The sequence below is a fragment of the Haliotis cracherodii genome, unplaced genomic scaffold, assembly GCF_022045235.1.
Source record: "Haliotis cracherodii isolate W230 unplaced genomic scaffold, xgHalCrac1.p SCAF_7, whole genome shotgun sequence".
NCBI lineage: Eukaryota > Metazoa > Mollusca > Gastropoda > Lepetellida > Haliotidae > Haliotis > Haliotis cracherodii.
The window spans coordinates 14,753,926-14,767,685 of NW_027266330.1; the positions used below are offsets into that span (position 1 = coordinate 14,753,926).

At 42.6% G+C, this 13,760-nt stretch overlaps 1 protein-coding gene across 5 annotated transcripts in view; it reads right to left on the reverse strand.

Annotated features, from left to right (window-relative positions):
• The window catches only part of LOC139448012 (uncharacterized), a 165,344-nt gene that overhangs the window by 129,959 nt on the left and 21,625 nt on the right, over nucleotides 1–13,760 (reverse strand). The window contains exon 3 of one of the 5 annotated variants that reach the window (XM_071229514.1): nucleotides 7,826–7,966. The exons of 3 other annotated variants lie outside the window; for them this stretch is intronic. In XM_071229514.1, the coding sequence (XP_071085615.1) occupies nucleotides 7,826–7,966 (141 nt within the window). Of the gene's footprint in view, nucleotides 1–7,825; nucleotides 7,970–13,760 lie in introns of all 5 variants that reach the window. One more of the 5 variants, XM_071229513.1, reaches the window with a different exon arrangement.

Below are 13,760 nucleotides of genomic sequence, written 5' to 3' on the forward strand. Positions count from 1 at the left end.
CGGGCGGTCAAAATCATCTTAAACCTCACAGATGTATCATCAAACGGATTCACATCTATAGATTAGTATTATATCCACCTAAATACCACTTTATAGTGTCTCAGATCGCTGTAATTAAAGAAAACAAGGTGCTCAAATTGAAGCCCTTTTCCCTCTACATTCTCAACATCAGAAGTGTTTGGCTTGTGTTGGGTCCGACTTGGCCCGGGCGATCAAAATCAACTTTAAACACACAGATGTATGTTCAAATGTGTTTACACCTTTGGATTAGTGTTATATCTACCTATATACCACTTTATAATGTCACGGTACATCGTATTTAAAGAAAACAAGGTGCTCAAAGTGAAGCCCTTTTCCCTCTACATTCTCAACATAGACTCTATCAGAAGTGTTTGGCTTGTGTTGAGTCCGACTTGGCCCGGGCTGTCAAAATCAACTTAAAACACACAGACGTATGTTCAAATGTGTTTACATCTATAGATTAGTGTTATATCTACCTATATACCACTTTATAATGTCACGGTACATCGTATTTGAAGAAAACAAGGGGCTCAAAGTGAAGTATTTTTACTGTATTTTCTTAAGAAAATCTCTGTCAGAAGTGTTCGGGTCGACTTGGCCCGGGCTGTCAAAATCAACTTTAAACACACAGATCTATCTTCAAATGTGTTTACATCTATAGATTAGTGTTATATCCACCTATATACCACTTTATAATGTCACGGTACATCGTATTTAAAGAAAACAAGGTGCTCAAAGTGAAGCCCTTTTCCCTCTACATTCTCAACATCAGAAGTGTTTGGCTTGTGTTGGGTCCGACTTGGCCCGGGCTGTCAAAATCAACTTTAAACACACAGATGTATGTTGAAATGTGTTTACACCTTTGGATTAGTGTTATATCTACCTATATACTACTTTATAATGTCACGGTACATCGTATTTAAAGAAAACAAGGTGCTCAAAGTGAAGCCCTTTTCCTTCTACATTCTCAACATAGTCTCTATCAGAAGTGTTTGGCTTGTGTTCGGTCGACTTGGCCCGGGCTGTCAAAATCAACTTTAAACACACAGATCTATCTTCAAATTTGTTTACATCTATAGATTAGTGTTATATCTACCTATGTACCACTTTATAATGTCACCGATTATCGCATTTAAAGAAAACCATTAGTTCAAAATGAAGCCCTTCACATTCCTCTACATTCTCAACATGACTAGTATTATATCTACCTATTTAACACTTAATAATGTCGCACGATAACTGAAAGAAAACTGGTCTGTTAAAGTCGAGCACTTTCACTGTATCTTCTCAAGAAAATTTCACCAAATGTGTTTGAGTGAAGTATACTCTTTAAAGTGAAGCCCTTTTTTCATGGTATGTGTCTGGTCTTACTTACTTACTTACTTTGGAGACTTAACGTGCGCTTTCCGACTGATGCGTATTTTGCACACGGGCCCGGCCAGGCCATTTAATGTGTTTCCGAAAGGGGCGAAAGTGGTCTGTGCAACCCAAGAGGGGTGTTTTAGGGGTTGCTTATATAGAATTTGGGTCTGGTCGCAAAATCCCTTGCTTTTACTTACTTACTTACTTACTTTGGAGATTTAACGTGCGCTTTCCGACTGATGCGTATTTCGCACACGGGCCCGGCCAGGCCATTTAATGTGTTTCCGAAAGGGGCGAGGGTGGTCTGTGCAACCCAAGAGGGGGCTTTAGGGGTTGCTTATATAGAATTTGGGAATTTTGAGATTTGGAATAGATGCCGATGGGCTTGGGGAGGAGAACTAAGGGAGCTGGGTATGGTGGATGATTGTTTGTTTATGTGATTTTGATTTGGTAGGTTATTATGGTTTTAGATGCGTTTTATTAGTTCCGTTTTTATTAAGAATACGCCTAAGGCCTTGAAGTTTTCTAGTTTATTTTGTGGGTTTAGTATTGCTTCTAGAGTGAGAGCCTTGTTTAGATTGAGGGTGGTTTGTAATGCGGTTCGATGTGTGAGGTAGTGTGTGCAGTGGATGAGTGCGTGTTCTGGGGTTTCTGGTTGTTTGCAGTGTGGGCAGTTACCTGTAGTGTGTTTTTTAAATTTTTTTAGGTGGTTATTTAGGTTGGTGTGTCCTGTTTGGAGTTTAGTGATTACTCTGTCGATTTTTTTTGATGGATGGAGAATTTTTGGTTTGGTTAGTGGTTTGCTGAGCACTCTTTTGATTTGGCTATTTGAGTTTAGATATAGGTTATGCCATTTTTTTGTGATTTTTTGTTTGTTTACACTTTTAATTTCTGATTTTGAGATGGGTAAGTTTAAGCTTATTTCTGGGATTTTGAGGGATAGTTTAGCTGCTTTATCGGCGTTTTCATTACCGTATATTCCTACGTGGGCGGGTATCCACAAGAAGGTTATTTGTTTGCCTGCTTTTGTTAGGTCGTTGGAGCTTTTAAGTATTTGATTTATTAATTTAGGTCGGTTTTTGGTATTTTTGTTTTGGAGGGCTTGTAGTCCACTTAGGGAGTCAGTAAGTATTAGGATTTTTTGGTTGTTTTTGGATTCTTGATTGTGGAGGGCTGAGGCCATGCCCATTAGTTCGGCCGTGAATATTGATTGGTTATTTGGGAGTCGGAAGGATTGTGTGGTTTTAGTTGGTTGTGTGGTATGGACTCCGAAACCCGTGTGTTTGGAGGTCGGATCTGAGGATCCGTCCGTGTAAATGTGACACCAATTTGGCCAATTTTTGTGTATGTATGCTAGTGTGGTAGTTTTAGCTATGTTTGGGTCGGTTTGTTTATTTATTTGGCTAGCTAGTGTTGTGTCTATTTTGGGTATTTTAAGTTTAGGGGTGAAGATATTTGATTGTTTGCAGTTTTGTTTAAGATTTTTAATTTGGTGTTCATTTAGGTAGTTTGTTATTCTTTGGGATATTGGGGTAAGTAAGGGGTGTTTACGAGCTAGAGCTTGGTTTTTAGGGCTGATGTTTTGGTTTATTAAGTTTTGGATGAGAGGGTTTGATTGGGACGCGGCCCAGAAATTTAAGCTTAGCTGTTCCCTGCGTAGACTTAGTGGCATTTCTCCTGTTAAGGCCTGAAGTGAGGTGTAGGAGGTGCCATGTTGGGAGCGTGTAATGAGTTTGAGAGCCTGATATTGTATTGAGTCAAGTTTTTTAGATAGAGAGTTGTTTAGGGTGTTGTATATGGCGCAGCCGTAGTCTAGTTTTGATCTAATTAGGGATATGTAGAGAGAGAGGAGAGTATCTTTGGAGGCTCCCCAGTTAGAGCCAGTTAGGCATCTTAGGGTGTTTAGGTCTTTACTGCATTTAGTTGTTAGGTTTTGGATGTGAGCATCCCAGGTGAGATGTTCATCGAAAATAAGTCCTAAGAATTTGGTTTGTTTTTGAAATTTGATTGTTTGATTGTTTAGCTGGAGGATTGGGGAGGCGGGTTTCATGTTTTTATTTTTGAATACTATTCCTGTTGTTTTTTCTGAGTTAAGGGAGAAGCCCCATTTGTCAGCCCATTGTTGTATTTTATTAAGAGATTTTTGGAGTAGATTTTTGGCCATTTTCATGCTTTTAGTGCGGATCCAGATGGCTCCATCATCCGCGAATTTTGATGTGTTTACTTTAGGGGATAGACCCTCGAATAGATCGTTTATCATTATATTGAAGAGGGTGGGGCTGAGGATACTGCCCTGTGGAGTGCCATTTTCTAGGGGACATTGGTCCGATAGAGTTTGGTCTAAACACACGGTTATTTTACGATTGTTTAGGAAGTCCTGGATGTAGTTTATTATCTGACCTTTGAGTCCTATTTTTTTAAGTTTTTGTATTAGCCCATCGTGCCATACCATGTCGAAAGCTTTAGAGAAGTCTAAGAAGATGCCTGTGGTATATTGTTTATTTAGTTGTCCTGTCTTAATATCTTGTTCTAGTCGGGCGAGGTTATCTAGGGTTGAGCGGCCAGGAGTGAAACCGCTTTGATCTGGGTTTATGGTGTTATTTTGGGTTAAGTAATGTTGTAATCTATTTTTAGCCATTGATTCCATTACTTTACATAAGTTTGAAGTTAGGGATATTGGTCTATATGAGTTAGCTTGATTAGCTGGTTTATTAGGTTTAGGGATTGGTATGACTAGGGCCTGTTTCCAGGGAGTAGGAACCTGTCCGTTTAGGTAGATGAGGTTGTATAGTTTGAGTAGTGCCTGGAGCAGTTTTAGGGGGAGTTTTTTAATTATTTGGTAAGAGGTTAGGTCTAATCCTGGGGCTGTGCCCTTTTTCCTGTTTTGGATTACGTAGAGGAGCTCCTCCATTGTGTAGGGTTGATTTATTTCTAGATTGTTATTGTTTGGTTCTTTTGTGGGTTTGTTTTCTGTTTTAAGTTTATCTTGGAATTTTTGGCTGAAGTTGCTGTTACTGCTAACGGCCGAAAAGTGGTTGGCGAGATTATTTGCTTTTTGGGCGGGGTTGGTTGAGTTGTTAATGTTAGGGTTTTTTTTATGTCGTTTTAAGCCTCTAATGGCGTGGATTTTGCGCCAGACCGTTCTGGCATCTGTACGGTTATTTATACCTTCGCAGAATTTTTTTCAGTCTCTACTTTTGGCTATTTGGACTAGTTTTTGAACCTGGTGGTTTAGTTCGTGGGCTATGTTTAAATATTTGTAGTCGCGTTTTGCTTTATTGAAGGCTGATTTACGTTTTCGTCTAGTCTGTTCTATTTCCTCATTCCACCATGGTACCGTCGGTTTGCCTGTCTTAGATGTTTTGAAGGGGATGGAGGTTTTGGCTGCGTTTATTATATAGTCTGTTAGGTTTTTACAATAGGTTTCTGGATCATTATTTTCTATTTCGTTTAAGTTAGCTTCGTTGCAGATATCTTGGAATTGGTCCCAGTTAGCTTTGTTGTAATGGAATTTTGGTTCTTGGTTTTCTGTTTGGATTGGTACGTTTGTATTTCCTATGGTTATGTTTATGGGGAAGTGGTCGCTACCTAGCGGGACGTCGTGCACTTCCCATTGAGTGCTTTGGGCTAGATCTGCGGTGCATATGGTTAGGTCGATAGCCGACATTTTTTGGTTTATCTTATCGTACCTCGTGGGTTGGTTGCTATTAAGGAGTACTAGGTCGTTTGTTTCTATCCATTCGGAGATTAATTTGCCATGATTATCTATTTTATCATCTATGCTCCATGTAGGATGGTGAGCGTTAAAGTCTCCTAGGAATATAGTAGATTTATCGCTTATTTTGAGTAGTTTGTTTAGATCCTCAGGTTGGACTTTTTGTTCCGCCCAGTGGTAAATATTTATGATGTTTATGTTTCGGTTATTTAATGTGATTTTAATGCCGTTGGCTTCTAGGTTTGGCGTGTCTATTTTTATTTCTTCGTAATTTATATCTTCCCTGATAAATATGATTAGTCCTCCTGCGGCTCTTCTTGTTTTCGGTTTAGCTCTGTCAGTTCTAACTGAGTTGTAGTTAGGTAGTGTGAATTTCGATTTTTTTGAGAATTTGGTTTCCTGTATACAAGCAATGTGAGGGCCTTTATTTAGTTTAAATTTAGTTTTTAGTTCATGGCCGTGGGAGGTGAGTCCGTTGGCGTTCCACTGAAAAATATTTAGTCCTTCCATTATTGGTTTCGGGTGATTGGTGATTTAGTTTTTAGTTTTTATTTTATTCGGTGAGTTCTTTTAGATGGAGGTTAAAGAGGAAGAAGGGAAGATCGGTTAATTTTAGATTGAAAGCTACTTTGTGGAAGGATTCCATACTAGCTTTTGGTGAGTTTTGACTATGCATATATGCTAGGAGTAAGGTGAGGTTATTTAGGTTTGGGGTGTTGGCTGGTTGGGAAGTGTGGTTTGTTTTAGTTGGAGTAGTGTCTATTGTTTCCTCAGTAGTGGAGAAATCTTCGTCATGGGTTGGATTAGGTTTAGCTGGTTGAGTTTCCATGGGGGAGGCATGTGATGTGGAGGGTTGTGAAGGTGTTGGCGGGATGGGTGTAGCTGATGTTTTCTTAGTGTTTGTGTTTTGTTGTTGTGCTTGCTTGTGGGAGAGCGTTGTTGCCATATGGGCTGTAGGGTGCTTGGATGAGGGTCGTGTTGTGGTGGTCATTTTGAGGTTTGTTTTGCATGCGGGGGTTGATGTTTTGGGAGGGTTCGTGGTTGGTTGAGTGGCTGCTTGTGTGTGTGAGGTGGGTGCGGTTTCTCGGTAGGGGTCCCAGACAGAGCTGTCGGTTATGGGTGTGGTGTTTGTTTGTGGGATGGTGTTTGGGTGTGGTGTAGGGAGGAGTGGTTTAGATGCAGGTGTAGCAAATTTTCGTGTTTGGATTTTAGCCGTTTCTATGTTTATGTGTTTGTTGGCCTGCTGGGTGAGTGTGTGTCTGTGTGGGCATTGGTTTGAAAGTGAGGTGTGTTGGGTGGATTTGCAGTGGATGCACCAGGGTGTGCATGTGCCTGGGCAGTCTGTTTGTGCGCATTTTTTACATTTAGTTTTAGGGTAGGTGCATTGGGAAGCAGTGTGGTTGTATTTGAGGCACTTTGAACATTGCTTAACCTGCTTTATATAGGGTTTGACTTCTAAGTTGGTGTGGGCTCCGAAGGATATGTGTTTGGGGGCTTCAGGGAATTTAGCGGTTTTTTTAAAGTTGATTATGACAATGGAGGTTGGGACCGTTTTTTCCGTTTCTAGTTGAGGTTATTCTGCGCGTGCTGGTGATTAGGGGTTGAGGGTTTTGGTCTTGGTTTATGTTAGCTTCTAGAGAGTATAATTGTAAGTCCTCAGTTGTTTCCCTTGGGTTAACCCTAATTACGCCTCGTGTATATTGTTGCCAATTAGGTGTTTGTTTGATTACCGTGACGTGGAATATTTGAGTTATTTTATTTGCTGCGTTGTAAGATTCTCGGTTAAGAAAGATTATCTGGTATCCTTTGTTGGCTTTTTTAATATTGTTGTAATTTATTTTTTGTCTTTTGAACCAAAGTCCTATTTTGTCTGCCGAAAGTTCTAGTGAGAGAGTGGTGCCTGAGCCTGCTGAGAAGAAGTAGAGGGCGAAGGTGGTGAGGAAGGCGGCCGGGGAGGGTGTTGGCGATGGAGGTGGAGTGGATGTGTCGAGTTTGCGTTTTTTGGTGTTTTGTGGTGGCGAGTTAGCTGGTTTGGTTGGGGTGGTGTATGTCGTGTTTTCGCCATACTCGGTCGGGACGATGTTTTCGAGTGACCTCCCAGAAGTGTTGTGCGCTTCCGCAGGCGTGGGTGAGTAAGGAGCTGGAATGTCTGCGAGTGTGGCGTTGCGGGTGTCAGTCATATTGTTTGGGTGTTGTGTTGTAGAGCGTGTGTTGTGGTGAGTGGTGGTTGAGTGTTTTGGGGAGGTGAGTTGGTTTGTTGTTTTTACTTGGTGATTTGTGTTTAGGAGGCGGAGGAGGTTGCGGTGGTTATTTGTTGTTGGTTTTAGTAGGAGGGTTTTGGAAATGGATTATTTATTAAAGATTAAGTTTGATTCTGGAAGGCTGGGATAAGGTGAGACAAGTGGAAAGCGGGGATTAAGAGATATTTAGTCGAAGGAGTGGAGGTATGTGAGTGGTGGGCGTGGGTGGTGAGTAGGAAAGAGCGAGCGTTGTGTTTAGGAGAAGGGGGGATTAGGTGTTTTTTGTTTTTAGGAGTTGGGTCAAAGGGTGTGTTTGAGTGGTGGGCGTGGGTGTGAGTAGAAATGAGTGCGAGCTGTGTTAGGGAGATTGGGTAGGATAAGGTGTTGGTTATTTAGTGTTGTTGTTTTTTAAGGATTTAGGGGTTTTATGATTAATTCGGTGAGAGTGATTTTAAGAGTATGTGAATAAGGATAACGTGATAATTACCGATGATGGAGTTTCCTTGGCTGGCTATCAGGCAATGCTCTGTGCTGGCTTGGGAAGTGTTGCTCGCTGGGAGTACAAACTGCAACTGATTGTCTGGCCAAGACTCGTTTATTTTCAAACCGCTGTCCTGTAGCTGGAACACTGCTAGGTTCGGCGTTAAACAACAAACAAACAAACGGTGAGAGTGATTGTAAGAGTATGTGAATAAGGCTGAAAGGATGACGTGATAATTACCGCTGTTGGAGTTCTCCTTGGCTGGCTATCAGGCAATGCTCTGTGCTGGCTTGGGAGGTGTTGCTCGCTTGGGGTACAAACTGCAACTGGTGCAACTACCTAATCCGTCGTGTTTATTTTCAAAGATCATACTCACAGGGTAACACTTGGAGAAGGTAAGGTGAGACACTTTGCATTTCAGGATAAACCTCTCCCTCAACCCTGCTTAATGATTCTATTATCTATGAGTGTGTTTAGGAAAACAGGATTATCTGAGACAGTTGTAATCTGCCATACAGGAAGAATACGTGCTGCATCTCCGAGCAGCTCGTTCTGTGAAAACACACTTCTCCTGAACCTGACTTGGAACACTCAGTATTATTGTCGTGATGGTTAAAAGACGCCATAAATTAAAGTTCTCTACAACACCCTAAACCCTAAAATTCCCAAATTCTATATAAGCAACCCCAAAAGCCCCCTCTTGGGTTGCACAGACCACCCTCGCCCCTTTCGGAAACACATTAAATGGCCTGGCCGGGCCCGTGTGCGAAATACGCATCAGTCGGAAAGCGCACGTTAAATCTCCAAAGTAAGTAAGTAAGTAACACCCTAAACAACTCTCTATCTAAAAAACTTGACTCAATACAATATCAGGCTCTCAAACTCATTACACGCACCCAACATGGCACCTCCTACACCTCACTTCAGGCCTTAACAGGAGAAATGCCACTAAGTCTACGCAGGGAACAGCTAAGCTTAAATTTCTGGGCCGCGTCCCAATCAAACCCTCTCATCCAAAACTTAATAAACCAAAACATCAGCCCTAAAAACCAAGCTCTAGCTCGTAAACACCCCTTACTTACCCCAATATCCCAAAGAATAACAAACTACCTAAATGAACACCAAATTAAAAATCTTAAACAAAACTGCAAACAATCAAATATCTTCACCCCTAAACTTAAAATACCCAAAATAGACACAACACTAGCTAGCCAAATAAATAAACAAACCGACCCAAACATAGCTAAAACTACCACACTAGCATATATACACAAAAATTGGCCAAATTGGTGTCACATTTACACGGACGGATCCTCAGATCCGATCTCCAAACACACGGGTTTCGGAGTCCATACCACACAACCAACTAAAACCACACAATCCTTCCGACTCCCAAATAACCAATCAATATTCACGGCCGAACTAATGGGTATGGCCTCAGCCCTCCACAATCAAGAATCCAAAAACAACCAAAAAATCCTAATACTTACTGACTCCCTAAGTGGACTACAAGCCCTCCAAAACAAAAATACCAAAAACCGACCTAAATTAATAAATCAAATACTTAAAAGCTCCAACGACCTAACAAAAGCAGGCAAACAAATAACCTTCTTGTGGATACCCGCCCACGTAGGAATATACGGTAATGAAAACGCCGATAAAGCAGCTAAACTATCCCTCAAAATCCCAGAAATAAGCTTAAACTTACCCATCTCAAAATCAGAAATTAAAAGTGTAAACAAACAAAAAATCACAAAAAAATGGCATAACCTATATCTAAACTCAAATAGCCAAATCAAAAGAGTGCTCAGCAAACCACTAACCAAACCAAAAATTCTCCATCCATCAAAAAAAATCGACAGAGTAATCACTAAACTCCAAACAGGACACACCAACCTAAATAACCACCTAAAAAAAATTAAAAAACACACTACAGGTAACTGCCCACACTGCAAACAACCAGAAACCCCAGAACACGCACTCATCCACTGCACACACTACCTAACACATCGAACCGCATTACAAACCACCCTCAATCTAAACAAGGCTCTCACTCTAGAAGCAATACTAAACCCACAAAATAAACTAGAAAACTTCAAGGCCTTAGGCGTATTCTTAATAAAAACGGAACTAATAAAACGCATCTAAAACCATAATAACCTACCAAATCAAAATCACATAAACAAACAATCATCCACCATACCCAGCTCCCTTAGTTCTCCTCCCCAACCCCATCGGCATCTATTCCAAATCTCAAAATTCCCAAATTCTATATAAGCAACCCCTAAAGCCCCCTCTTGGGTTGCACAGACCACCCTCGCCCCTTTCGGAAACACATTAAATGGCCTGGCCGGGCCCGTGTGCGAAATACGCATCAGTCGGAAAGCGCACGTTAAATCTCCAAAGTAAGTAAGTAAGTAAGTAAGTAAAGTTCTCTATATATCTAGCAACTTTTTATATATAAGCAATTGCTTTGTTTACTTCCGGCATGAATGGACGCCATTTTGCTGTATTCTAACCTTCAACGTTTACCAAAACCATATTGGGATAACGAACATATCCACGCAAAAAGGATTTCGAACTCTAAAACAACCAAGGCTCACTAGCGAACGCCACGCTCGCCCGACGGCCAAGCCGGCTCCCGGGCTAGGAGACTCACTCGCCTCTCCGCCTAGAAAACCACCGGCTCAGCAGAAAAACGCCATCCTTTTTATCACTGTTAAGTATTCCTACCTTTATCCCTTCCTACCTTACTGCATGCTTATTTTCTCCCCTTTTTTGTACTCTTGTGCCAATACTGTATTATCCTACCACTGACCACACATTGTCATCACCCCCCCCCCACACACACACACACACACACACTCCCCATCCCAAATCAACTCCAACATGGACTCCCCTCCTCGCTCATCCCCTCAATCCACCTCACTTTTCACAACACCCATAAACGGCAAAAAACACTTTCCAGGTCTTACCCCAACACACAGCACGAACCCAGTCCCCTTTGACTTTGGCCTAGACCTGGAAGAACTAAATCTCATCCTCCCCCCACCCCTGTCAGGAACATTACCCCTCCCCCCCACCCCCAACCCAACCACCACACACCACCATCCCCCTACCCACCAGCACATCGAACCCCAAATCATAATCCAACAACCCCCAACCCCAAACCAAGCTAGACAACCCCCACCTGCAAACAAACACCCATCACCCAAACAAACAAAACGCCCCCCCCCCATTCACCCCCTGAAATAGAACAGACAAACAAAAAATCCTGCTCACAACAACCCCCCCCCCCCCCGCAAACAATTACAACACCCAAACACATCCTGCTGGCATTTTCCACCACATCCACTCCCCTAAATGACACTTTCTCTACAAACAAATTCGCCCTCTGCCTGCACAAAGCCAATATCACTTACAAACACATAAACAAATGCGGCAGGGGCTTCAAACTCACCTTTCCTAACCAAGAATCACTCACATATGCCAGCAGACAACCCATAATAGACGGTCTCAACATAACATGGCAGGTGCCTAAATGGTTCACTCAGATACAAGGGGTTATTTATATTGATCACAGGGACACACAAGAGGACATTCAAGAATACATAAATATGGCAAACAAACACCACTCCCAAACCAAGATCATCAACTTCAAAAACATAAACAATCGTACACCTATCCCGGGCAGGACAACCACCCAAACAGTATTCCTTACATTCAAAACAACAGATCTCCCTACACACATCGTTTTCGGCACTCTCACCTTCAAAGTCAACCCAGTAAGGAAAAACCCCCCTCAATGCTCCATATGCCACTCATTCACACACCCAACATCTACATGCAGACAACCACCCATGTGTCAAAAATGCGGCTCGTACAGACACGAAGCCGCAGAATGCACATGGGCCCCATATTGCACACAATGTAGAATAGAAGGACACACAGCCACACAAAACACCTGCCCGATCAAACAGACACACATACTCAAGCTCAATAAACACATCACCAAAGACCATCTACCTAAACCCGCCACAATCCCTACCTACAACCCCATACCTGATTACATCGACCTTGACTCCACATCTGACTCTATGTCCAGCTCTCTCCCAGAAACCCTCCCCCCCACCGCCCCGCCCCTAGAGGAAAAAACGTTAACAACTCTTTGCCAGCCCCCCCCACTACTACCCACCCCCATTCCCACATCCTCTACCCCCTCCCTCCCCCAACCACCCACACACCACCCTTCCAGGCCAAACTCCCAAACAGCGCCCAAAATGGCTCTGCTACCCACCCCACAACCCCCCCTGCCCCCAGCTCCCCACCACTCCCCCTTCCCAAATCCCATTGGCCAGGTCCCCCCCCTAACCCCCCCCCCCCCCCCCCCTATCCCGGCCCTCCTCTCTATCCAAACCGCCCCCCCTAACCTCCCCACACACATACCGTCCCAGTCAAACCTACCCCTTCCCAAACCCCAAACCCTGCCAAATCAGCCATTCCAATTCCATCAAACCATCCCCAACACAGAAACAAACAAATCAACTACAGGATAAACACAACAAGAAAACAACTTCTCTCTCACAAACTCCAAACACTCAAAACAGCCCCCTCACTGATAGTCACCCCCAAAAAACTCAGTTCAAACACACACAAACTTATAGAATTCATCTCAGCAGCCATCCTTATTAAAAACCCCACCCCCAAGAAACTCCACTCCCTAGCCCACCTTGCAAACATTTACCACAAAACTTTCCAAAATTTCCAAGCAGCCATCAGGGCCCTTAAATGAAACCCCGCCTAATTTATTCCAAATTAGCCCCGGAACACCATAACATTCAACTTCCCCTTCATTCTAAAACCAGTTAATGGTGTTCATTCAGAGGAATTGTAACGGGATCGCCACCAACGGGCATGAGCTTAAGGCCCTCATTGCCCTTCAAAAAATCACTCCATTATTAATTGCAGTACAGGAAACCAAACTATCCCCCAAAAATGCCTTCAAAATCCCAGGCTATGTTTTCATTCGGAAAGATAGACCCCGACCCACTAACCTCCCCGGACCACCACACGGTAGCCTGGGCATTTTCATCAAAGACCATCTCGACTATGATACAATAGATATTCCTACTCCAAACCTTGAATGCCTGGCCATCAAAACAACCATAAACCAAACTAAAATCAGTATTATAAATGTTTACCATAGCAAAACAAAACCCTTCACAGGTGAAGACCTTAAAGTCTTAACCAAATTTATTGATCCAAACACCATCTTTCCAGGCGATTTCAATGTTCATCATCCACTGTGGGGCACAAAAAACTACTCAGATAAATTTGGTAAACTAATCCAAGAATGGACAGAATCAAACAACCTTATTTGCTTAAACGATAACCAACCCACTAGGTTCCCCACAAGCCATCTCCAATCCCCCACAGCAATAGACCTTACCTTCACCACCCCCCATCTCCATTCTAAACTCTACTGGGAGGTCCACTCGGACACATGGGGCAGTGACCACATGCCCATCAAAATTTCTTTATCCCTACCCACCCAAATCTCACCCCTATCCCAAACTCAATCCCTAACCGACCCCCCTTCAGATCATACCTCCCAGCAATCCAAATTCAATCTAAAAAAGGCTGACTGGCGAACATTCCACACACTCTGCAATCAAATAAACACACACCATTTTCAACTCAAACTTTACAAATACAATACATAATATAGCCATTAAATGCATCCCAACAGTTAAAATCTCACCGCACCATATCCCTGTCCCCTGGTGGAGCTCAGAAACAGAAAATTCTAGAAAACTTAGGAAAAAAGCACTAAATAAAGCCAAGCAGGACATTACCAAACTCCCCTTGGCCAAAAATCTCAGAAACTCAACTAAACAACTTATAAGAGCAGCCAAAAGAAACATTGGGAAACTTTTACTAG